The 25,707-nt window shown below is 42.3% G+C and overlaps 3 protein-coding genes across 7 annotated transcripts; 2 read left to right on the top strand and 1 right to left on the bottom strand.

Annotated features, from left to right (window-relative positions):
• Positions 1-800: 800 nt before the first annotated feature.
• On the bottom strand, positions 801-2,103 carry PPP1R3D (protein phosphatase 1 regulatory subunit 3D). The gene has a single exon (XM_026042142.1). The coding sequence runs from the start codon at positions 2,101-2,103 to the stop codon at positions 1,174-1,176; it is 930 nt and encodes a 309-aa protein (XP_025897927.1). The 3' UTR covers positions 801-1,173.
• Positions 2,104-3,383: 1,280 nt separating this feature from the next.
• On the top strand, positions 3,384-7,288 carry FAM217B (family with sequence similarity 217 member B). Of its 5 annotated transcripts, none has more exons than XM_026042240.1 (5): positions 3,384-3,597; positions 3,764-3,967; positions 4,828-4,930; positions 5,031-5,116; positions 6,022-7,288. In XM_026042240.1, the coding sequence occupies exons 2-5, from the start codon at positions 3,873-3,875 to the stop codon at positions 7,211-7,213; spliced, it is 1,476 nt and encodes a 491-aa protein (XP_025898025.1). In that variant the 5' UTR covers positions 3,384-3,597; positions 3,764-3,872; the 3' UTR covers positions 7,214-7,288. The 5 variants fall into 5 exon arrangements, with proteins under 5 accessions (XP_025898025.1, XP_025898023.1, XP_025898027.1 ...); XM_026042238.1 differs by having other exon boundaries at positions 4,822-4,930; XM_026042242.1 differs by lacking the exon at positions 3,764-3,967.
• Positions 7,289-13,174: 5,886 nt separating this feature from the next.
• CDH26 (cadherin 26) lies at positions 13,175-24,471 on the top strand. The gene is made up of 16 exons (XM_026042010.1): positions 13,175-13,178; positions 14,263-14,378; positions 14,463-14,585; positions 15,077-15,238; positions 16,457-16,604; positions 17,294-17,460; positions 17,619-17,747; positions 18,268-18,453; positions 18,645-18,913; positions 19,543-19,685; positions 19,930-20,163; positions 20,688-20,909; positions 21,692-21,816; positions 22,251-22,322; positions 22,918-23,022; positions 23,251-24,471. The coding sequence occupies exons 1-16, from the start codon at positions 13,175-13,177 to the stop codon at positions 23,458-23,460; spliced, it is 2,415 nt and encodes an 804-aa protein (XP_025897795.1). The 3' UTR covers positions 23,461-24,471.
• The last annotated feature ends 1,236 nt before the right edge of the window (positions 24,472-25,707 follow it).

Genomic DNA, 25,707 nt, shown 5'->3' with positions numbered 1-25,707 from the left:
CCTGTAAGCACCAATTTACAAGTAAAATCATTATTTTCCTTTGAAGATCCCACTTCGAGTCCATAGGAGACTCTTGGATTTGAAATAGTTTTTAATCACTTAATCTCTAACTGATTAGAGGACTTGAAAGTGCTATTGCAGTAATACTGGGACAGTAGGGAGCAGAGCTTCAGGGATCTAGCAGTGTGTTTGAAGGCTCTCTGATAAGCTCACTGCTCCCTGTATTTCATATCCTATCTTTCTTGTCTTGATTTACAAATTTGAAGTTTCCAGTATGGGTGTAAGATGACTAGCATTCATGTAGTGCTTTGAGATCTTCAAGCACAGCTGCAACACAAGTGCAAAATTGCTCTAGTTTCCCTTTATAAAAAACAGTTGCACAAGGAAAGGACAAACCCATTTCCCCAGAGAAACACCTCCTATTCATAGGATAAGCCAATCTTATAAATGCTTAAATAACTCTTGCTGCCTATAGCAAACATTGCAGAGGAGAAAAGGCACATGGTTAAAGAAATTGTTTCTAAAGGGAAACAGAGGAGCAGCTGGGAGATTTTCATGTTGTTTTAGATCATATTAATTGGTTTACTGAAGAAATATAATTAATAGAAACATTTAACATGGCTAAAATATTTAAAAATACTTGTTTAAATACAAATACTTCCCTACAGTGGCTGCCATCCGAAGTTTGCTAAACTGGAATAGTGCCTGGGCTTAGTTAAATAATATAAACAAAAATAGAAATAAAAACAGTAAAGCCATACTCTCCATTTAAAAAAAAAAAAAAAAAAAAAAAAAGACAGCAGAAAATAGTAAAATAGATTGGTTACAAATACTTTATGCAGTCCAGAATACTAATAGCAACATAAAAGTCTCTTTCTTTGCTTTTGGATATGTAGTCTGACAGTTTCCCTTTGAACCATTCTGCACCAATTCACACACTACAAGAAATCCCATGGGCTTTCAACGGATGCTGCTCGGAACACGTTTTGGCCCTTTACACTTTCCAAAGGATTTGGAACAGTTGGTGCATACCCGCGGCTACTTTCCTGTTCTGAAACACTTGGCCAGTTTTGGCAGGTTTCGAAAAGGAGCTTGGAGGCTGTGGGGGCACAAAGCAGTGTGAGGGATGAGAACAGGCTATTCAGAAGCTGCTCTTCATTCCATTCCTTTTGCTTAGATGAAGTGGATCCAGCTCTCCTCACATTCTCTGGGCATTTTAAGGGGATAATTTCGGCAGGTAAAACTGTAGTTTTTGCCTCCGTTATTATCCCAATATTCCTGCCCATTGACTTGGTATCTTGCTGCAAATTGGACTACYGAGCACAGCTGAAGCAGGAAAGAAGGTACAGGGAGAAAAAAGGTGAAAACATCCACCTGAGCCTGCCCGTTTTTCTCAGGGATGCTACTATGCCAGTGAGCACGCGCTTCATGGAGGCTTTTCCACTGATTGAAGGTGTATCGCACTGATACCTGCTTCTCAAAAGCAATATTACAAACTTGAATGGTGCCACTGAGTCCAAAATCTGAACTGGTCACTCGTTCGAGGCACACCTGCTGCTCCCGAAGACGGGCAGAGAAGTCCATGCAGTCTGCAGGCTGCTGGAAGTCAGGCACCAAGTACTGCATGGTGAACTCCAGGTCCAAGCAGCTGCCCCAGAGGTCTGAGTTTATGGAGAGCCTGGAGAGGACATGCAAGGGGATGGACGGGTCCTCTCCGGTCTGGAAGACTTTCACTTCGGTCAGCTCCAAGCCCAAAGCATCGGCAAACCTCACCCGGTTCGCGCGGCCCTCGCATGCCGCGACTCGGCACTGCGCTCCCGCTCGCTTCCTTCTTTCGGGTGACGTGGGCAAAGACCTCGCCCGGCGGCGTATGATGGGCCGCAGGGCCGGGTCGCAGCTGTTGGCGGTGCCGCTCCGGAGCCGCTCCGGCTGCGAGCCCCCCTTGACCGGGACGCTGCTCAGGAGGGTCACGCTGCTGCTGGCGCGAACCGCCGGCGGCGGCTGCTGCTGCTGCCCCCGGCCCGGCGCTGCCTCGGCCCGCAGCATGTTCTGGTAGAGATCGGAGAGGTAGCTGGGACTCCTCCGAGGGGCACGTACCTCCATTCCGCGGCGAGGGCCAAGCCCTGGCGCTGCCACCGCCGGAGCGGCCGAGGCGGGAGCGCGGGCCGGGGCGCGCCGGGCGCTGCGACTCGGGCTGCCGTGAGGGGCAGCGGGGCCTCCCGCGAGGGGCGGCAGGAACCCGGCAGCGGCTGGCGGCGCCCCGGGGGCTCCGGCATCGAGCGGCGCCGCGGGGGCCGCCTCACTGGCCGCTGAACTCGCGGCTGCTCAGGCTGGACAGGGAATCGAGGCTGTCGCTCGTGCAGCCGGGCGAGCCGAGGCTCTCCCGCGGGCTGGGCACCGACTGGAGGCTGTCGGGGGGGGAGCTCAGGCTGCGGCGGCGGCGACGGCGGCCGGCAGCGCGGGGCTGCAGGCTGTCCTCGCAGGCGCTGCCGGAGCCCGCGCTGCCGCAGCGGCTGCACGGGCACTCGAGGCTGTCGCACGGGGCGCCGGGCGAGGCGGCGCCGGGCGAGGCGGGGAGGCTGTCGGGCGGCACGGAGGAGCCGGCGCCGAGGCTGCTGCCACCGGGGCTGGAGGGCGTGCGGAGGCTGTCGGGCGGGGCGGCCGAGGCCGAGTCGGGGCTGCGCGGGGCGGGGGCCGGCGCCGCGGCCGGGCTCTCCGCTGCCCACATCGATGGGCGGGCAGGGAGGGCGCGACCGCCCCGGCCCGGCCCCACTCCGGCCCCGCCAGCACCGGCCCCGCGCCGGCCGGCAGCGCATGCGCCACCCGCTGCCCGGTAACCACTGAGCGAGCCGCGCCGCGCGTGCGCACTAGCCGGCGTGGCGCCGCCGCCGTCGCGCTGCCCTTAGCTGTCGGCGGAGGCAGGTAGCGGGCAGCGGGGYGCGGGGACAAAAAAGGGAGAAAATTCCTGGATCAGCGGGTCTAAGCCCGCCGGAGTCAGTTGGAGAGCCGCGCTGCCGGGCACGCAGCGGCGGGGGTGCGGGAGCGGGCACTGAGCGCGCGGGGGGGGGAGGTGGCAGCAGCAGCCGCGGGGGATGAGGAATTCTGCGTGGTCGTCAAGTATTTTTATGTCAGCTTAAGGGTACTGGAGATTTGTTTTGGAAGAAGATGGAAAATAGAGCGTTCCACATAAAACYTGCATGTAGGGCTGCCCTTGGAGCGCTTTTCCTGACACAAACAGGACAACCCAGAACGGCAGGGGCCGATCAGCTGCTCGCTTTAAATTAAGAGCAGAGACACCCACCAGCCAAGCGGCTGCGACACTGGGCTCTGGCCAATGCACACGCAAGGAAAACGGGTTGCGGAGCACCCAGGAAGTGCAAAGCGGCTCTTCCCATGCGGCTGCGCCTTCAAATGTTATTATCCCTTCATTTCCAGTATCTTCCCCAAGCATCTCTTCAGGGCCGGCCTGGAGGAGGCGGCTGGTACCGAGTGCGCAGCTGGGGCTGCCTGAGAGCGGCAGCGCCGCCCGAGGCCGCGTTGATGGACAGACAGAGTGACCCCGGCGCCRGGGCTGCAGCTCCGCATGGCCCAGCCGCAGTAAGACCAGGCGCCCTTGTTGTCAAAGGAGCGCGCGCTGGCGGGTGGGCAGGGGTCTGCAGCACCTTGGGGGCTGATTATGTTACTGCCTTGTTGTTTGTTTGTTTTTTAACTATCAGAATCACATTGGGAGGAGTTGCATGGTGTTTGTTTGTTGCATCTCTAGGACGTAGTGATGTTTGCATTTGATACGCTGTGTCTCATGAACCCAAAACACTGGAGTCCTTTGAAGATTATGTAAAAATACAGGTACAGATACTCTTCAGAGAGTAATAATGGGACCAGGCATTCAAGAATATCCCTTATTACTGCACAGAGGCACACAGAAAAAGGGAAGCCAAATCAATGAAACCCACAAAGGAATGGTAAAGTAAGGAAATTATTTTCTCTCTTTATAGTTAGAGGTATCTCTAAGTACTGTAAATTAGTTGGTAAATGCATGACTGTGTACTGTTCAGATTGCCCTCGTCTCTGATCCGCAGCAAGACAAGTGGCAGCAACAGAGACAACTGCATCAGTGCTGGCAGCACAGGACTGGTTTTCATTATTTTCCAAGATATTAAACTGATGACATATATATGTATATATAAAAACAAAATCACACTACACTCACACAAGATCTATAAAGAATAAATTCTGCCTGGCAAAATGAACTGCACTGAACTCAATCTATAGTAGCCTGGGACRGTAAAGTTTTTTTACTCCTGCTGTAAAATGCTGCTTTAAAACTTTCATTTTTGAAATKAGTAATTATTTCTTATTGTAGAACAAACACCATTGTTTTGATTCATACAGAATAAGCTGTTTTAGTGATTCTGTGTGGGTTTGTGTTGTTGCATGCTTGCTCTTGTGCTTACAGAAAAAAGTATCTGTTTTGTTTGAGGAAAGGAAATACTGTGTAACTTAGTTTTAAACTGTCCAGATCAGTAATGTCATTGCTTTCAGCTGCGTTTGAAGTTTTTTCTACCAATATTTTGCCCAATCCCACAACAAACAATAGTGAAATAGCACACAATATTTTGTGTTATCTATTCTATTTATGTCTATTGTCTGGTTATCTATTGTGATTATTCAGTATGGTATAGTATGAAAATAAAAAGTGACCACAGAGTAGTTCTCATGAACTTTCAGTCTCTCTTCATTGCAGCTAACTCTCTCTTCTAAAAACTGACTTGCGTGATCATGTAACTATCAGTGTGTGATAATCTGCTAAATCCTTGCTAGTTACAGTGGTGGAAAAAGCCATCTGAATACCAAAGGACTAAAGAAACAAATATCTCATGTGAGATCTGCTGGAAGATTAGACAGAAATATATCAAGCGCCACTGAAAAGGTACATCATTCCAGTTCCTTTTTCCATTACAGAAAGTCCACAGTTTGTGCCAGCTTTCTCAGTCGCAGTACCAGTATCACATATTCTTCTATCTTTTCAGATTTCCCATGACACTAAAGATGATAACCAACCAAGTATTTTTTACAAGGAAAGAAACCATCTGGATGACAACATTCAGCCAAGCAGGTGTTTTCTGTTAAGATTCTCTGTTTAATTGGCAGACATTTCACATTGGCATATAAAATAGTTCTGATGAAATTATGGCTTCACTGATTTCCAGAATTTTCCATTTGACTTCACAGGCCCCACTTTTCAGTATTTATGAGGAAAAACACTTAAGTTATCAATATTATTATCCTGCTTCAACRAGCTTTCAGACAAAATCACAATAAGACAAAAGTTATCAGAAAAAGAATTACTCATGGTAAAGATTAATCGGAAGGAAGACAGTGTCAGATCTAAGATGTTCTCAAAAACAAGCTGAAAGGCTCTTGCACAGAAAACATAACCCAATGTGTGAGAGAAGAAAACTGATGTTGGGAGGGGAATCCAAGCATGGCGAAAAGACCAAAAAAAAAAAGAAATATTATGTTGTGTAGAGTTTTAATAATGGATAAAAAAATAGAGGAAACTTAGGCTTGATTTGAAGAAATAAATGAAAATAGTATTACTGGATATGTAGATTCCTTGCAAAAGAATGGAGTGGCTATAAGCAAATATTGTGAACCTAAATTTAATTGTAGAACTTCGTATTTGGACCCTGCTACTTCTTGAGGAAGAAGGTGAAAATAGAAAAAATGGAAGCTATTTTGGATAGGCAGTTAAGTTTGGTGACATGCCAACCCTGTTTTTACTGCTGGATCTTCACACTACCACAGCGGTATCTCTGTAAACAGAGACCATTGTCATGACCTCTTTTTGTGTCTCTCGTTACATAAAATTCTACCTAATTGGGTGTCTGCTAGTCCTTCTCTGTTCGAATGCAGACACTCACGGTTCTTGAAGGTGGTAGCAGGTCCTTTGTAACTTGTTTCAAAAACAATAATCATTTTACTTCTTTCTTTCTCTGTGTTGTCTTTCTTTCTGTTTAGAATGTCAGGTGCTTGCACATCACTGCACAGAGTGCAAGGATCAAAGAGGAGTGTCCCAGAAAGAAGGCAAAGTGTAGCTGAACTGCACAGGATCCCCCCTAACATTAGGGGCATCTCACAAAGGAGCTTTAGCAAGTCAAAAGATGTCCCGATGCAACGTTTTTACTGCAGTGAAAAAAAACAGTCAGAAAGCTCCCACAAGAAGCATGTTGCTGAAGCTACTCCCTGCTCCTCTAAATGGCAAGAAGCATCTGTAGATGAGATGCTTCTTGATTTTGAATCGGTGCAAATTATTAAAGAGGATGCTGAAGATGATAGTGCCAGTGACCTTTCTGATTCAGAAAGGATTCCCATTCCCCCATCTCCCTGCACACCACCAGAACTCATTCTCAGAGCTGAAGAAATTGATCCGGTTTGTTTGGAGCACATCCTCGATACAGGGTTTAAAGAATCAGAATATTATTACCCAGACTTCCTCCCACCGCCTTTCAACTCTTGGGATCTGAAACAGCTGTCCATCTTCGTTCACGTAGAGGGTAAATATGAATTTCGGCCGAAGCCAGCAGGATTTCTGGAGAAATACGTTGATCGCCTTTTGCAGCTGGAATGGCTGCAAATGCAGACTGTACAGAATGAAAAAGGAAAGGCAGCAAAAGCCAGACCTCAAACTGCTCCCAGCTCTGTGCGCCCCTTAAAAAGCTCTGGCAAAGGCAAAGCGCTGCACAGCCCTTTGCCTACCAGGCAAGCAGCTCCCCAAGAGAGCATTACGAAGCTCCCCACAAACTATTCAGGTCACAGGAGAGACTCATACTGTGAAGAAAATCGGCAGTTACACGCGCCTCCAGGTCACCTGAGACCTTCTGAAAGAATAGGTTATGCAGTGGCATCTGAGAGACAATCTGGGGAAGTAAGGAGTGAGTTAAGAAGGAGACCAACTGCAAAGCAGCAGCTTCTCAGTCTGCAGCCCTCTGAAAACAGCTCTAAAATGCAAGGCATTGGGAACATCCGACCCCCTAAGCAGTCCCCTGTATTCCATGCTTCAGCTGCTCCCATTAAAGGCTTAAAAACATATGCATGTACAAATCCAAAGAAAAATGGCAATGCTAGTAATTGTGTTCCTTCCAAAAAAACAACAGGGGACAGGAAAATGAAAACAAATGGCACGAAGCAAACATCACGGAAATTTAAATGAAACAAAGACCGCGAGTAAGTGTCGATGCTTGACTGCTAGAAAGCATTTGGCCATGTAGAAGGGTCATGTTTTCCTCATAAGAAAATCTTGAGGAAAATATGTTCYTGACGCATTGTTCTAAATTAGCACTATTCCATATATTTGATCATAAACCAGCAARGCCATCAAGGAATCTTCCTTGAAGGCAAATGTCTTCCACTGGTCTTTCCTCAAAAATATTTAGCATTGCTAAATAAATACAGCACAGGCTAAATAATCAAATCTATAGGAGTMCTTAATTATAAAATTTCCTATTAGCACCACTGTAACTCTATATGTGGTGTTTCTTCTGCTTACCTTGGTGTGTATTTGACAGGAGAACAAGGTCTCTGCTCTTTCTGTTGAGCAGATACATTATTTTGCAGGATGGATTTGATGGTCTCCTTTCCCTCTTGCTCTCCTCTCCTTCTCCCTCTCCTTTTCCTCTCCTCTCCTTCTCTCCCTCTGCTCTCCCTCCTCTCTTCCTCTCCTTTTTTTCTCCTCTGATGGAAAAAGGCTGAATTATTTTTATAAAATAATGGAACAAGCCAGGCTTATCTATGCAAAGCTAACCTATTTCTTGATAGAAGATCATGAACTGGATTTTTTTTAGATAGGAAATAGAATGGAGAGAATGTTTTGAAATGTTTTAACGCACRAAGGTTTCTATTAAAGAAAATTATTAGGGAGTAGATAGTGAAGAATTAAGAACATGGAATGCATATTTTTATATCTAGAAACTTTCACTGTGTTTACAGTTTCCTTAAGTTCATTTTGTAAATCTTGATGCTTACTGTTGTTTAGACCAAATAATCAAATTCTTGGTTGTTGTGATGAAGGTCTTGAAAGATCTTTTATATTGTCAGCTCGTAGTAACAGCAATCAAAGTTCAAGTTGCACTTTATTTTCCTTGACCACTTTGACCCAATTCTACTAGTATTTGAAATGTGCTGTCTTTACTGCATGTGTATACACTCGCTGTCAAAATCCAAGTCTTTTACAAGCTACATCACGAGACATTTTCTTTACATTTGGGAAGCAAACTGAATCTAGAAGCGTAATTCCCAAGACAAGGTGTGCACAAAATTTATGCTAATTCAGATTCTAAGGCTCCTATTTTAGATAGATTCTTTCTTTGCTTAGGAAAGAGGAATGTGAATGTTACAGAAGGGAACTGGCAGCTCCTCACCCAGGCAATATGTGCAATATGTCCTGATCTTGGACCCACTGTTCTTCTGCCTGTGAGATGCAAAAGAACATGCGAGATAGTTTAGTGAGTACTGTGAATTCAAGTGGCAGTTTGTCTGCTACAGTTTCTATTCAAGTACAGCAGCTAGGGATATGATTGTATTAAAATAAAGAAATGCTAGAGAATGTTTTGCATTTTCAGTATTTAAATGAATTATTTATTGAGCAGCATTAACTTAATTCCCAGCCACCTGTCACAGTGAACTATTTATGAGAAGTGAGCTGAGGTCTGACGGACCAAGCTGCTCAGGTAGATTCTTCCCACTRTGTTGTAAAGTGAAAATATTTAATTATGTGTATAGTTAAATTGCACTTTTATTGTTGATCTAATCTTGGTTGTAAGATGCTTTGCTGTTTCTGTTCTTTAATGTGTCTACCTGATCTTCAGCTTCGTAAAATTTCAAAGCATGGACTTAGTAGTTTAAGATACAATAATAAATGTAGTAATAAACTAGAGTATTTTACAGTACATAAAAAACAATGCTCAGGAATAGTTTAAGAAATATTTTAGTGGCTTTTTTGAGACCAAATGTGAAATTTTAAATTGATAAAGGAAAGAAATTTGATATACAGCATTATATTTACATACTCAGTGTTTGTTACATCACAATTAAAAACCAATTATAGTTGCATGTACATTCTGTTCTATGCAATTAAATGAAACTTAATCTGACATGCTTAACAATCAAATAAATTGGCTGTGTCAGAGGTGTGACGGCACTACTGAGGGTGGCATCCAATTACCAGCAACTGCGGAGCAGCAGCACACGCTTCTGCACAGTTGTTTCAGGCTCATCATGTACATCAGCTTTTTTTGGGCCAAAGGGTCCTGCACCCAATGCCAAGGTTCAGTACTGAAAGTTAGTAGTAGTARTATGTGTGTATATATATATATATATATATAGCTTATTAGCAACAGCAGTTTATATATATATATATATATATATATATACAGCAGTTTATATATATATATATAGCACACCACTACTTTGGTGTGCTATTTTAAGCATCAAAAGCAAAGTGATCAGGATCATGTTCATAATCAACATGGCAAATTTTTCTAAACAAATTCTGGTAGAAGTAGTAATTAGTGTTTTACTATAGCACTGCATATTAGTGTATACTGAAATTTCTTCWGAAAATTTTCTCCATTTTGGTGTTTCCTTAAGTGATTGTAGATATTTGTACATTTTGAATAGTTGGTTCTTAAAAAGTGGTTTAGTCTGCCTTGAACAGAGGAAAGGTGATGGGCACTGGGAGGTTTTTCTCACAAAACTGTGAGATTGGAAAGTCTTACTTTAATGTCCTGCTTGTGGCCTGGAAGCTGTTCTTGGGGACTGAAGAGTTACGTAGGCAAAGATGTTGATGCCACTTAAATAAATCTGCCACTTAAATAAACATTTGCTGAATGCTGAGCTCTGATCTGGTAAGTTTGTCTCATACGGTGATCACACAAGTCTGATTTCTATTCATTGATGATTTGGAACTTCTTACGCAGTCCCCTCTGTTCAGATATGGAAATACAAATCCTGTGTTAGCCTTGATAAAACAGCTCTTAAAATAAGCAGGGTGACAAGGGCTGGATTTTATCCTGTAGCGCTTTTGATTGTGTTTTAAGTTGTCCATGTTTGGGGTTTAGAGATGCAAAGAGTTCTCTCTATGGTGAAGATGACGTTTTATGTTTCCTTCACTTTGTAATCATGGATGTTATCTTTAAAAGCACCTCTGAATATAGAAAAAAAGTTTATTTTGTCAAGTGCATTCAGTCTGAAATTAAAATACTTGCACAGGACAGTGTTTGGGTGGTTCTTTACATTTTTTATCACTGTGCTTAGCAATATAATTAWAGCATTCTTGTGTGTTTTACCCTAACATTCAGGGAACTTTTGAAGAGACATTTTCCTGTGATTTGAGGTATTTAAATGGCACAGCTCTCTTTCAAGATAATAAATATTTAATGTTCTGTAGCACTACCCACAGAGCTAATACAAAGAAAACTTCCCTCCTAAATATATGTAAACTGTTTTCCTTTTTAAATCTCTGTCCCCTTACTTAATGCTAAGATTTTTTAAAACAATAAGGTTCTTCTCATTATATGTTTTTCTCTATTGCCTGAGGCACCTGCAACAAAAATCTGCTCATGTAGAGGGTTATTCCCCATCTTCTGGTCTTGTGGTCCCCATGGACTTTCAGTTAAAGACCGATGTTTATGTCCATGGTCTCCCAAACCTCATTTTATAAGAAATGAAACTTTGCAGTTATTCACTCAGAAGTTGTGTCCCAACGAGGCAGCGCTTGTGTGACTGGTATCTAAAATGCTGGGAAAAGGGGTTTCGAGGGTGATGTGAAATCATCTTCCTCATGTGAAAGATGTGCAAGGAATACTCAACATGCTGCGACCAGCCCTGCCAGCCTGGCACTGGTGTTGTTCATGATGGTCATATTTATATTCTGGGACTGGACTGTTTGGCTTCAGGCTTCTTAATTATGCCTTAATCCTTTCATTGCAGCACTTTTAGTTGTATTTCTTGCATCATCCACACGATGGCACCTGTGATATTTTTCTTTTAAAAAATAATCTGCTGGAGCAGYTTAGGAAGCTCAGATCTGGGGTATCTCAACTATAACATTGCCGATAGCTCAGGTAGATAGTTAAAAACTATATGATTACTCCTACTCCACAAGGCAGTTACTTCTGTAAATGCTGTTTTAAAGCATCACAATACATGCAAATACAGACTGTACTTCATACTGAGATCCTCTCTCTCTCCTGTCTCCAAGGCGATATTAAAATAAAAAAGTAGTGAATGAATTTCACATTCACTGTCATAATCTCCAAGCTGATTAGATCCTGATGCAATGAGGAGCAGAAACATGTSCATAAATGTTTACACACTGCCCCACTTCCTTCTGTTGCTGAGATGGACCAATGCATTTCACTAATTTCAAACATGGCTGTTCCTGTGTTCCGGTCTGACTTATCGAGGGGAAACAGGCAGAAAGATTCAAATAGAAAAAAAGTGCATTCCGATTTCTGAAAATTCCTTTGCTTTCCTGTTCYGAAACACTGTCCTATATTTGTAAACACTACAAACTATTTGTTTCAYACTTTTTACTATTTGAGGTTTTCCTGATGTCTAACCTTCATATCCTGTACTATTTAAGCCAGTTGCTTCCTGTCCATCTAAAAACGAATCCATAAAAATTTGCTTCCTTCCTTATTTTTCCCTTCCCACTCACTTTTAACCAAAATACTGTGGCCTACTTGACCACATTTATTTCTACCTTTTCTCCAGAGAAATGAAGACCAGCTGTTCCCCTAGTCTTCCCTTCACAAATCCCATATGACAAATAAATTATTTTCCAAATCCAAAAAACAATAAACCTTGTGCCCCATAAGAGCCATACAAAAGGAGTAAGGGAAACTCTCTAATAAACTGCTTTCCTAGAAAAAAGACATTCTCTGCTTTTTCTGTGTGACTCAATCTTCTTTTTACACGATAAAAAACCTGTTTCTTTTTTATTTCCTGCTTTTTATTATTTTAAAATTTATTTATAACAGTTCACAAGTTGTGCATAAACTTCAGCTTCAGGTATGGAAGTTCCTACTTGCACAGACGGATCTAGTGTTTAAAGTAAGCTTTTCAGAARTGGTTCTTGGTTCAAAGTCTTAAGTAATATAATAAAACTGTCATGGTTACGATAGATAAGAATTGTTCACGGCACTGCATATATCAGTACTATTTGTAATAGCATATCACCATTAAATATGAGGTAATACACCTCAGTGCCCTCTCTTCAGAATTTGGCTGGGGGGGCAGTTCCAGGGATCCTGCCGAGGACAGCAGGTGGGCTGAGCGCTTCGGGGGTAACCGAGGCCCATTCTGCACCGGGAAGATGCTGGTGCTAGGGGAAATACTTTGCTGTAGCTTTTGTGGGAGGAACAGAGATGGTTCCCATGTGTGAACACAATTTGGCGCTGCCTGGCCTGTTGGAAATAGGGGAATCCAACCCAGGGAGGTCCCACGGATGCCRGTACAGTCAGTATCCCTAGGAACTGCCATTGGGATAGCCAGCTTGTGCACTGGCACTAAGGGAAAACCATCTTCTAAGCAGGCAAGAGGAATGCTGAGTGTGGCTGCGCACTGCTGCCAGGCCGGGATGTGCGGGGGAGCCAAGGAGGAGGTGCCTTGTGGAGCAGGTGGCCTTGGCTCTGCCCCAGTCCTTCCAGTTCCTCCTCCCGAGGCTCTGCAGGGTGTGTGCAGGCGCCGGGGCACAGCCAGGCCCTTCCTGGGCCCCACTCAGCTCCACGGCCGTCTCTGCAATCCCATGGAGCGACTTGCTGCGCTGCTGCTGCTGCTGGCGGTAGGTGCGGGCACGGGCAAACGGTACCTTTCTCCCTGCAGGGGCAAGGCCTGCGGCTCCCAGAGGCTCCCAGGGGCACAGGGTGACCCTGAGCTCAGTGCCCAGAGGAGCTGGGAGCTGCTCTGCTCTGCTCCCCAGCGCTGGGCCCTGCCCTCTTGAGGGATTTCCAGGATGGGTAGTGAAACAATCCCCTGCTAAGGACCTGGCAGASCGTGCTGGGGCCCTGCAGTGTCTGCTGCATTAGGGACCCCCACAGTAATTCAGCAGCATTTCCATGAGAACCCATTTCCGTGGGGCTCATGTTCCTCACTGGCCGTGGCCTAGGCTGGAATGGGTACAGCAGCAGCTGCTGTGCAACCGATGCAGACAAAACAGTGTAGAAGCCATAAAATGCGTGTTTTAAATTAAAGCTTTTAGTATCCTGAAGAGTTGTTATATACACCGCTCTTAAGTGGTGGAGAGCATGAGTGTGGCCATTCAGCACAGACAAGGGCTAACAAGGTCCAGCAGAGCTGGCCCTGGAGCCAAGGTACCAAATGGCACCGCTTGAGTGCCAGATGGGAGCCTTGCTCACTGTTCTTACACATACACAGGCCCAGGGCAGCTGTACAGAACAGCTCCAGGGCACTGCTCTGCGCTTGGGCTGTGAGGCTCATAGCGCTGCAATCCCAGCAGCATTTTGTTGCTTCAGAAATAAGAAAATAAAGACCTGATCTTTGTCCAGCTAGGCAGGAATAGCCCTGCTCCATCTTGTTAATGACACTGCAGACAGTTCACAGAATGCATACGATGCAAGTGGCAACATGAATGTTGTGAGAAGAAGGAAAAAGGTGCACAGGTCAATAGTGTAATGTGAGTATTGTCACACCTGTGCTGGGAGAAAGACTGTAAGTAAAAAGCAAGTTTGAAGCTTGTGCAGGAAGCTTGTGCTTATAAAAGGACACTAACTAACTAGGGTGGGGTCCCATTCCCAATAAAGTATTTTACTCAAGTCTGGATTACAGACTTTGGTCTGGTTTGGGACACAGAGTGACAAAGTTTTAGAGAGCCTGAGGTACTCTTATTTTTTTCAGTAGAAAGTTTATGTCAATACAAATTGTAAAGGCAGGGAGAGGCACAAGTGAGTATTTCAGTATTTCAAGTATCAGGAATTGGTTCTAGAAGAAGCCATGGAGAAAACACTTGGTACAGTTGGGTGCAGCATTTGCATCTTTCTGGGATTGGAATTAGGCTGATCAAAGAAATCAGTATCCCAAGGTCTCATGATAATTCACTTGCCGTGGGAAGGATACTATCTCTGGAATTTCTGTAATTTTCTAACACTAACTACAATTTAGTATACTGCTAAGAGAACTGAATCAATACATTTCTGTGAAGATAAATTCCTCCTGCGTGACATTTGAACCCATGTTTTCCAGCTAACCACATTTATTACAAAGGACTTATCTTTTGTAAGGTTACGGCTGCCAACAGTTTTTCTCATGAAGTTGAAAACTTCCGCTTAAGACAAGCTATCCAACAGAACAGTATCCAGGTTTGTAGTGCGTGTTATTTTGTAGTCGATACACAACCATTAGTATGTTGACTATGACACTAAATGCCCTTCTTTATTCAACAGCGGCAACAGTCTTATCTCTCGGGTGGTCTGCGTCCTCTGCGGCGTATGAAAAGGACATGGGTTATCACCACCATTGTTGTTCAGGAGGAGGAAAAAGGACCGTTCCCAAAATATGCTGGCCAGGTACAAACAACATTATAGTACAAACTCTTCTTGAACCTCTCTAAGGTATTTACCATCAATTCTGCAACAAAATATTAAGGTGAGAGGCAAGAATGGTGCTGTGTGTGCTATTTAAACAGAACTAGGTGGGTTCACACGGTGAACAGGGAAGGCTGCTTCTCTCTTTGGGAAGCGGCTGGCACACTCAGGAAAAGGAAGAGACTGAGGGATCCCTGTGGTGGGGATCCCTGCTCACTTCTGTGACCTGCGAGGTGTGTGGGGAGAGCAGAGAGGGCAGTGGGCTCCCAGCTGGGCCTCGGGGCAGCAGTGGGGCCTTTTTGCCCACAGGGGTGCGTTGCAGCTCAGAAAGCTGCTGGGTCGACCCAACGTAAGCCTGGTAGCAAGGTCCCTTCCCCAAGAAGAGTGGGCAGGATAAGAACCAGTAGAAAGTCTTTTACCGCGGTTTTGTCTTCCCTGTTCACACTGAGCTGTGCTGCTTCTTTTTCCAAAAGCTGTTCAATAACAAATCGTTTAATGAATCAATACGTTATCTAATCAGCGGACCTGGGGTAGATGAAAACCCAGAAATTGGATTGTTTTCTATAGAAGATGATGCAAATGGACATGTGTATGTACATCGTACCATTGACAGAGAAAAGACCCCATCTTTTCAGGTAAACATGCTTTAAAAAGATACATTTGGGAAATATTCTCATGGCTAAATGCTTCACAGGAATGAGACATGCCAATACGAATCTAAAAGGTGTATTTTTTGACCKCCTTTTCTTATTCTCAATTTCTCAATAAATGCAATGGAAATTGTCTTAGCAGAAATCAATAGGTAACTTCTGCATCACTATCAGTTTATAATTTTCATGGCATGTTTAGAGTTCCACAAATATCAGAATACTTCTGTTGTGTTTTTCATGTGACCTAGATCATAGCCTAAAAACAATAAGTCCTGAAGTTCAAAACAGGTTATAGTTGTAGTAGATAAAATACTGAAGTTGTAAACACAAAAACTGCTTTCAAGAGAGTAAAAGTGTTTGGAAGCAAAAGATTATGTATTACAAAAAAAAAAAAAAAATAGGTAACACTGAAGGAGCTGCAAAATAGATTACAATTGCTTTACATAAGAGAAAACATATTCTTTTCCTTAAAAAGCAGAAAAATGGCCACAAGCAGCAAAGTGTAATGAATGAAGTGCAGTAATGAATGCATGAATGAAATACAGGAGCTTGTTTTCTTCTTGCCCAAGCCCAAATATGGGCTTGTTTTCTTCTTGCAAGTATCTTTTCCATATGACTATAACACACTTGTGTCCCTGTTAATGGTATACATTCCATATACATATGGCTTTCTGCAATGAAAGATAAAAATTTTAAGAGTCTTCTCTTCTACCTCTCTGGACATASTGGTGTTCCAGAGCAGATACTCAATGCTTGATTTGAGGAGAGAACTGAGTGTAGTAAAGGAGACCTCAGTATTCAGGATTGAATTCCCTGCACATGCACGAGAAGGGAACCAAAAAATCTTAGACATGAAGCTCCAGAAAAATGAATAGTCAAATGAATTCCCAGTCTTAGAATTGGGAAGGAAAGGCTGATGTGTTTTTTGCCCCTAATGATACTTAAAAATGTTATATTAGGAGTCATTGCAAATAATCCAGCTGCTGATACGAATTTTGAGTATTGTTAATGCAAAGGATGGCCATTATGAAACTTCCAAGATATTAGGAAGATATTCTTTTTAAAGAATGTCCTTTGTAAGTGAAGTAACATCTTAGTTATGCAAGTCAAAGACCTAACCAAATATTCCTGAGGCAGCTTCAACATTAAGTGTCTTGTTCCATTCCGTTCTCTAAGTGGGCTATTGTGTTGCTGCTCATTTAGGTGCGTTTTGACATTGTGCACAGAGAAAGTGCTCAGTTTTTGGACCGACCTTTATTTTTCAAGATTAAAGTTAGAGATATTAATGATAATGCACCTGAGTTTTCCAAGAAAGAATATAACATTACAATAAGAGAGAGTCACGGTAAAGGTAGGTGTAATCTAAACAAGAGATCCTATGGGTTGTGTACTCTACTTTTAAGGTGATCTCTTTTTAATTCTTTTTTCTTTCATTTTCCTTTCTTTCTAAGTCTCTTCTCCTTTGGTTTTACTCGAGCACTTATGGGCTTAAGGATTGAAAGACTATTTCCTACTTGTATRTACTTGTATATAAGCATACTTGTATATAAGCATAATATTAAAGATATTCTGGAAGGACTCCATAGCCTTTGTTCCTAACTACAAACCAAGACTTCAACAGAATTATCTGAACTGCAGATCTGCTTCACTCTGCTTCACAAGATCTTCTTGGACACACTCTTTCAGAAACATAGGAAGTTCATATAAATACCTGAGCTAGGTGTGCTCACAAAGACAAATGTAGACACGTGGGAGTGATGCCAGCTTCTCAAGAACTAGCTGAGAATTGGCTTAAATACCAGTAAACATTTCTGATAGAGGAATTCAGGAGGGCAATAACCTCCTCTATCAGCTTGCAGTACTTCAGGCAAATTGGCCACTCCAATGAGGTGGAGGCCACAATCTTTGCAGAGAGAACCATAGCAGTGGCAAAGTTCTGAGGAGAGCCTACGTGCTCAAGAGCTTGCAGCTAGCCCTGGAGGCTCCATGACCATACTGCACTTATCAATACTGTATTAATGTCTCAACTCTTCATCCTAGATAAGCCAGTTTTCCAAGTTACTGCCTTCGACAAAGATGAAGACGGCACTGAGAATTCTCGAGTGTCCTATTCTCTGACAATGCAAATGCCCATTCTAGATGGAATCATATTTAATATTGATCCTACCACAGGTTTGATACACCTGTCTGGATGCCTGCATTATGAGGTGATGTAAATATGACAGCTTATTAATAATTTATTGCATGATACGTATTAACCAGGTACAAGGAGATGGGATGTCTCACATCCAGTTTTTAGCTGTCATTAACAAAATCTGGAAATTGCTTCTAGATCAAGTTTGGAAATTCCTTTTTTGTTTTTCAGACTGCTAGTTCTTTTAAACTTCTGGCTGAAGCCAGTGACCACGGAGCCCCCCGGCAATCATCTACTGCAACGGTGAATGTAGCTATTGAAGATGCAAACAACCACCTCCCTGTATTTGTCAGTGAGCATGTGAGTAGAAGCATTGGTACTTTACTAAGCTTTCCTAATCTTTCTAAGCTGTCCAATCTTTCAAACTGCTGAATAGATTCAGTAGGTGAAAGGGGAACCTTCACCTACTGAAAGGGGAACCTTCAAACTCCTTCAGGATCCCACCAAAACACATAAAAAGAAGAGTTACTTTGCCTGTCTGTGGAATACTAGTTAGGCTAGACTGCGCCCTCAAGCAATTAAACTGTTGAGAGYCAATGGACTAAAATCTGTCGCATAAATTCCTGATGCTCTAGAAAACAAGTAACATCTGCTAACAAGTTCTGGCCTAAGTGCGTATGCACAAACTCCTCAACATGGCAGAAAAAAAAAAATGAGGATTCTGTATCACAGAATGGGGACCTGTGAACCACAGAACAATCAGAGAACAATTACAATTGCCAGAAGGAAGAGGTTCCTCATGGCCTGGAACTGGAGCTCTGATTCACAAAGTCCTTCCCCTCAGAGCAAAAGAGACTTATTCTTTCCTTTGCCCTCTCAGTACCAGGTAGAGGTTTCGGCAGGCCAAGAACATCCAGCAGCACTACAGCTCCAGGTGGAAGACAAGGATTCTCCCAATACTCCAGCTTGGAGAGCAAAATACAAAATAGCAGAAGGCAATGAGAAAGAGCATTTTGACATTGTGACTGATCCAGAAACAAATAATGGCATTTTGAGTATCATCAAGGTAATGTTACTGACCAGACTAGAGAAGGTGAGCTACAATACGGCAATTTGTAGCATGCTCGGTTTTACTATTAGACTAATAGTTTAGCAACTTAGCTGATCAGCAGTTCACCTCTGGGTTCCAGGTACTCAGAGATGACTRCCACAGCAAAGATCATAATCACTAATGAGGCTTCTCTCTGGGGTTTTCAGCCTCTCAGCTACAAGGAGAACTCTGAAAAGAGGCTTGTCATTTCTGTAGAAAATGAAGAACCTTTTTTCTCATGTAAAAATGGTGAAGTGATGATCTCAAGCCCAGAAATCATGAATGCAACTGTGAAAATCAAGGTTGTACAATCACAACATGCTCCTCAATTTCACCCTCCTATACTTATTGTCCAAAAAGAAGATTCCATGAAGCCTGGGGCAGTATTTAGAAGATATCTTGCTACATACCCAGCTCAATTACCATGGAAGATAAAGTAAGCAGAGGTTCTTCTAAGTCTCAGAATAAGAAATAGCTTAGGAAAACATATGAATTTTCAAGTTTAATTTGGTACCTATACATATATGTATACACATACATATATGTATATCTACATATATCTAATCATATGAACATACACATTAGAGTTGTAGGTTTACTCTGGGTAATACAAAACAAGCTATCTGGATCTGCAGTAAGATACAGTTTTAAAGGTTCATTCATCCGTCCTCGACTGGTCAACATTTTTGATGTGTTCCTAATAAAATTTTTACCTGAAATCAGGTTGCATTATTTGTTGCATTATTAATTTCTAACACAGAATTTTGATGTTATAAAAGGATTGGTTCTAAGAATACATACTGTCTTAGCCCTGAAGAATAGATTTGAGAGGCCAGGCAACACCTATGACAACGGTATGGGGAATATTTCTTCTGGCTACGCTAAAATTTATAGCTTGTCATAGAGTCAGCAAAGGTAAGCATCGCTAAATAGCAAAAAGACTTGAAGAACTTATAAAGAAAGATGCAGTAAAAGCTTTATTCATTTCAACTCCATTTAAGAAAATAATGGATGCATATAAGAAAATAAAGGGCACTTGTAATTTTGCGTTTCTCTCTTTTTGAGATACGAACTAGCTCATGACCCAGCTGGTTGGCTGAGTGTGGATGAAAATTCTGGAGTCCTCACTGTGGCAAGCGATTTTGATCAAGAATCCCCTTATGTGAACAACAGTCAATACACCATTATTATTCATGCTGTTGATGATGGTAAGTAGCCACTCAAACAGTACTCAAGTAGTACTTAGTTTAAAGTGAGGTGTGTGTCAGAGGTCTAAAATGATAGCGAGACTAGGAATTTGAATGGAGAACTGTAATGCAGAACACCCTAATGGTTAAACATTAATTATGTCATGTGACTAGTAAGACAAATCAGGCAAAGACTCCTCCAAGTGTTGTTTTTTGKTCAATAACTGGTTATCAATACTTTTGTGTTTCTTTCGCTCCTGTCTAGGTATTCCACCACAGACTGGGACTGGCACCATTCTCCTTTACTTGTCTGACATTCATGAACGAATGCCAGTATTAGCAACTCCTTCTTTACATGTGTGTGACCAAAAGGAAAGGACACCTCTCATTATAAAAGCTAAGTCTGCCCAGGCTCAGGATTTGAATGGACAATTTAAGTTTCAACTGGCTGAGGACTCTGAAGATGTGAAGCGTAACTGGAAATTGGGAAGGAATTTTGGTGAGCGCTTCCTTCCATCCGCTTAATGAGAAATTTACTGTCGTGTATGTGCACTCTAGTTGTTCTACTGTCTCTTATATGGTCTGTTACTTGACAGTCTTTAGGAGACTGAAAGAACATGGAAAACCACCTTTCAAAATGTAAAGCGTTGCTGCAGTTTGAAAAGATAATCACCACTGATCTTCATCTCTTTTGAGGTCTAGAAGAAATGTGCCCAAATGGCAGGAAAAGGGATAAAGCAGATGAGGAACAGCTTGGGCACTCGATTGACTTCCTAACGAATTCTAGTGGTTATCAGTGTGGTTAAGCCAGAACACAGTGGGGCTGATCCCAACAGGCTCTGCAAGACAACAGAGCAGGATGACATTTTCCTGGTCACTTTAGTGCACTAAGGATGGAAAAGGATTTGATATTGGTGTAAATGGGTTTCCCTTGAAACTCAATTGTTAATCAAAACAAGGCACTGTAGACTATCAAATTTCTTTCCGTTAATCTTGAAGTGATTTTGCATGTTTTCTTTTTAGGGGAGTCAGTTGAGCTATTAATGTTAAGAAGCCTTCCACAAGGTAGTTACTTGGTGCCCTTTGTTATTTGGGATGAACAAGGATTTTCTACAAGGCAGAATCAGCATGTAAGGCTCTGCGCTTGCCTCGATGGGCACACGTGTGAAGACTCACCACTTTCACAAGTGGGACTTGGAGGCAGTGCCATTGCAGCAATGCTGACAGCTCTCCTATTATTACTGGGTAAGTAGCCTCCTAGCTTGAACATTCCAAGGCTGACAATGCAGGGTAACAGACCCTGCAAAGATTAATGCAAACTATCTCCACTCCTGGCTGGGATGTGAAAAGGTGAGAACTGTATATTACAGAAAAATGTAAAAGGGGATGGAATGCTTACATGTGTATGAACAATAATAAATTAAATATACAGCCTGGGAAAGAAATAAAGTATCTAAATGGAAAAGACAGAAGCGTAATGTTGGTAAGTGGATTTTTTTCACCTTGTTACCTTATTGCAGACAGACAGAAGACAACTGACAAATTATTTGTGTCAAGTAGTAAATAGAACTAGTATTCACAAAGTTCATGTTCAAACTGGATGAAATTAAAAGACAAGTAATCATTCTGACATTAGCCAAATGCTGACTAACTGGAAGGAGTAAGAATTCCTCCCACAGTTATTCTATTCAGTAATTGCTTGCTACACAGCTGCTTCCTCTGCAACATGTGGCTATTGCTGGAGAAATGGCATAAGCTAAACTACTGATTCTTTATCTTAAACAAGAACTAACAGATATCTGCCCACTATGCTGTCCTTGRGCTACTTGCAAGTGATGTATGCTTGCTCAATGCAATACATATTCCAAGGAGGTAACACTATGACTACGCTCTGTACAGCTCTTGAAACCAGGCTGAGCACTCCTGGCCAAGCTCTGCATCTGCACACAGGCTCGGGTACAGCCCCCTGTACTGAGTCACATTTACTTACAATGTTCATTTCACCATTTCCTTTCTTGTTTCAACAGTTGCTAGTATTCTACTTTGTCGGTTTTATGCATCAAGATCCAAAGGCAAGCCCAGTCTTTCACCTCAAGAAGGGGAACAGACTTTAATCACCTATAATGAAGAAAGTGGAAAGCCTCTATCTCAGGTGAGCACAAAAGCAGGAGTTCTCCTCACCCAGTCAGTGTTGTGTGGTTGAATCTATGCTAGTCATCCTTTTTTTTCCCTCACATTCCTTCTGTCTTTTTTTTTTTTTTTTTTTTTTTTTTGTATTGAGCAGAATAAAGCCTCTTTTGTCACTAAGTGCATCTAGGGAGCAGTGTTCTTCAAGGACTGGATGATGCAACTTTGGTAACAGACATTATTTTCAGTCCTAGCATTTTTCAGCATCTCCTAGACAGGTACCTCATCCTACAGATGCATCCAACACATGAGGAGTCACATAATCTCTTGTCATATTGCACACACTAGTGTTTTCAGCAAGAAGTAAATGAAAGTGAAAAAGCAAAGAGCCTGCAAAAGTGGGATCTTTCACAGTCTAGTTCAGTTGGTAATTAACACCTTCCCTCTCCCTGTATGCAGGATAAGATGGACACTACAGATTATGTCACCCTACCACCTCTATCTGCAGAAGCTGGAAAAGTAACTGTCAAGGTAACTGCCAGTGTCCTTATGTCCAAMTGTAAATGCCCTTTTCTCATACCACAAAAAATCCTGAGAATGAGATACCTTGTCTTTTGGGGTGGGGAGGTGGGTGGGTCTTTTCTTAGAGGAGAAGTTTGAGAGGGGATCTTATCAATATGTACAAATACCTGAAGGGAGAATGTAAAGAGGATGAGGCCACACTCCTCTTGGTGGTGGCCAGTGACAGCATAAGGGATAATGGGAATAAATTAAAACACAGGAAGTTCCATCTCCATCTGAGGAAGAACCCCTATACTGTGAGGGTAACAGAGCCCTGGAACMGGCTGCCCAGGGAGGTTGTGGAGTCTCCTTCTCTGGAGGCCTTCAAAACCACCTGGATGCCGCCCTGTGCCACTTGCTCTAGGTGTCCCTGCTGGAGCAGGGGGGTTAGATTAGATGATCTCTAGAGGTCCCTCCCTGCCTGTGATAGGCAGGAAAAGCTGCAACGTTATGGAGAAGAAACTGTAAGAGAAATACAGTTAGATGTACTTGCATTGGAAAGAATTGTCTGTAAGGGGGTTTGGGCCGGTAAAACACCATGTTAGATATTATTTCTGTCTTTCAGGACAGCCAGTACACTAGAAACAGAGAGACCTCCCAAATAAATTACCTCACATCCACAAATAAATTACATCACATCCTACAGATGGTGGACAAAATACTGGATCAGGTAAGAAACAGCAGTTACTGAATCAGCCCTGTGTGAAGTTGGGTCATAGGAATAGGAAACAAGAACAGGAAACAAAGTTTATGAAACAACAGGAAGATAGCTACAGTTTCTGCTACTTTCTCAATGATATTCTTCACAGTAGCCTCCTGCCTAGCTTGCATACTGTGAGTCTCATTACTTTCCAAACAGGCTTCCATGGTGATTTTTATTCTTTCTTCTCTTCTTCAGAAATTGTATGACCAAAGGGAATTGGAAGATGATGGGCACAGCTATGAACCTTGCAGATATGCTGAGGAAGGAGAACTAGAGAGAAGCAGCTCCTTGCAGTCTCTCTCCAATGTCAGCGAGGAATTGCCCTTGGATTTTTTGCAAACTCTGGGGCCAAAGTTTTCTAATCTGGAAGAAATCTGCAAGAAACAATTTCGACCGCTCAATTAACTGCAGAAGGTCATAACTAATGACAGAGTTACAAAGGCTTTTGGAAGATACACTGACAAAATTCCAAKAAAAGAACCATCCACACTGGAAAGATTTACTGCATGTTTGCACCACGACTATCTGGCCTTTTATTCCTCCTGGCTATAATGTTTACACGTCTGYAGTCAAGAACTTGGCATGGATAATGATATATTATGCAAAGGTAAAAATAGGTCTACCAGGCTAGAAATTGAAGTTAAAGTTACATATGGAAATAAGACAACTTTGAAAATGGAAGGCAATTACTAGGTAGGTTGGAATAGAGTCATTTCTCCAAGAAGTGGAGTCCTTACATCCAGACCGGCTTTCAAACAGATTAGTATAACCATGTAGCTCTGACTGTATGAGCAGATCTTTTTCCATATGATCTTGAAACATCTAAGAGAATATACACCTCTATTCTTAGCAAGCTAGCCACTTTCATCCTGTCCTGAGAGGTYACCACCATCCTTGCCTTACAGCATAAAACAGGCACTCAGTAAGTCCTTGCACACTTAGGCTGGCATCTGGTGGCTGTTAGAATTATTACACTATCATAAACACTAAATGCTAAGAAATTCTTGACTGAGGAGAAAGTATGGCTATTCATTTTTTTTCCTCCAAATAACTAGCTTCTCTAACTTAGCTAAAAAGTGATTGTGCTATGGAAATTCATGGATTTCCTCAGGCATCATTGACAAAGTAGCTGACACAATAAAGAAATGATGATAGCAGATTTCTTTATATGGAAACCGGAGATGTGTTATTTTAAATTGTGCCATCGAACACACCTCCAAGTATGCAGTGGCCTATGCTCATTTACAGCATGATGGCAATCAATGTTACAATGCATTCATGAGGAAAGAATAACTCCAGAAGACAGTATAGTATTTTGCTGTTAGAAAAGATATATAAGCAACAAGAAATGGGATCAGTCAGTCTTATTTCTATTCTATTTTTGTGCTAAAGAACCTTCCACCTAAGGCAAATACTAGATCTAGTATCTAAGGCACTGTTTTTCTGTTTCAAAGTTCACATAAACAATAAATTATACTTTTTCTCAGATGTTATTAACTAATAATTCAAGGATGGAAACTTTCAATCAAATGTGATTATGGAATCTAGCTGAATGGTTAGGAGCTAAATTTTTCTAAATACCAGCAGCCAGATCTGTTTATACAATAAATCACTACTTTGATAAATTGATTGTAAGTTACAATTCCAGATGGAAGAGCTTAAATCAGGCCAGTGATTCAGCAGCACTGTCAATAATCAAGACGACTATATTATTGTAAACTATAACCATATGGGTAAGATTAGAATTGTGTTGTATTTTTCTATTTCCACTAATAATGATGCACGATTAAAAAATAACAACAAAAGTATTCTGTCTATACAAACACTAAAATCATTAGATGTGATCAGACCCCTGTTACTAATGGCATAACAAATCTCTTTTACATGAAAAAAGACTATTTCCACAAAAACGCAAACAGGAACATTCATGGGAGGTTACCACCACATACAATGTATCCAGGCAGCAGTGACTTGCTTTGTTTCAATATCTTCTATTCAAGGATTTAGAAGACCTTCATATAGAGTAAATTAACACAGCTTCCCAACACGGCTGTGATGTACAGGCGTAGTATTTACGTTCTAAACAACAGCAAAAGCAAAACAAAAAGTATAAAAGGCCAAAAAAGCACCTTTGTTCACCACAGTCACACAGAAAGCTTGCAGCAGGCCAAGGAGTGACCCTTAGCCACTGGGCGCTCTCTCTCTGTGCTTCTCTAGCATTGACCTTTATGCCACTCCATTGGACCAGATACAAGGAATATGAACAAATGATATGGTCATATCAAAACAGCAGAAAATCTTTAACGTATGCAATCTTGAAGTAAACAAAGAAGTCAAGAAATAATTTAAACCTCCATTTTACAGAAAAAGAACTGATACATAAAAATTACTAAGTCATCTCCCACAGTCAAAAAGCGACTTGGCAAAGAAGAGCACAGACGCCGATTTTCAGAATCCCATCTTAGCACTACAGTCACTGAACTACTGTAATATTCACAATTCCTGTCAAACCTGTCATTTATCTGCTAGTTCCCTATTCCTCATTTCTCTCATTAAGCATTTGTGGTCGTGTATTGGGTGATGCCACACTTTTTCACATCACTGTCTGCCTCTTAATAGAGATGAGTACTTTCACATTGGAATCACAAAGCA

Source organism: Nothoprocta perdicaria, unplaced genomic scaffold (assembly GCF_003342845.1).
Source record: "Nothoprocta perdicaria isolate Ctin4 unplaced genomic scaffold, notPer1 scaffold_3, whole genome shotgun sequence".
Classification (NCBI taxonomy): Eukaryota; Metazoa; Chordata; class Aves; order Tinamiformes; family Tinamidae; genus Nothoprocta; species Nothoprocta perdicaria.
This window is presented reverse-complemented; position numbering and strand designations above follow the sequence as displayed.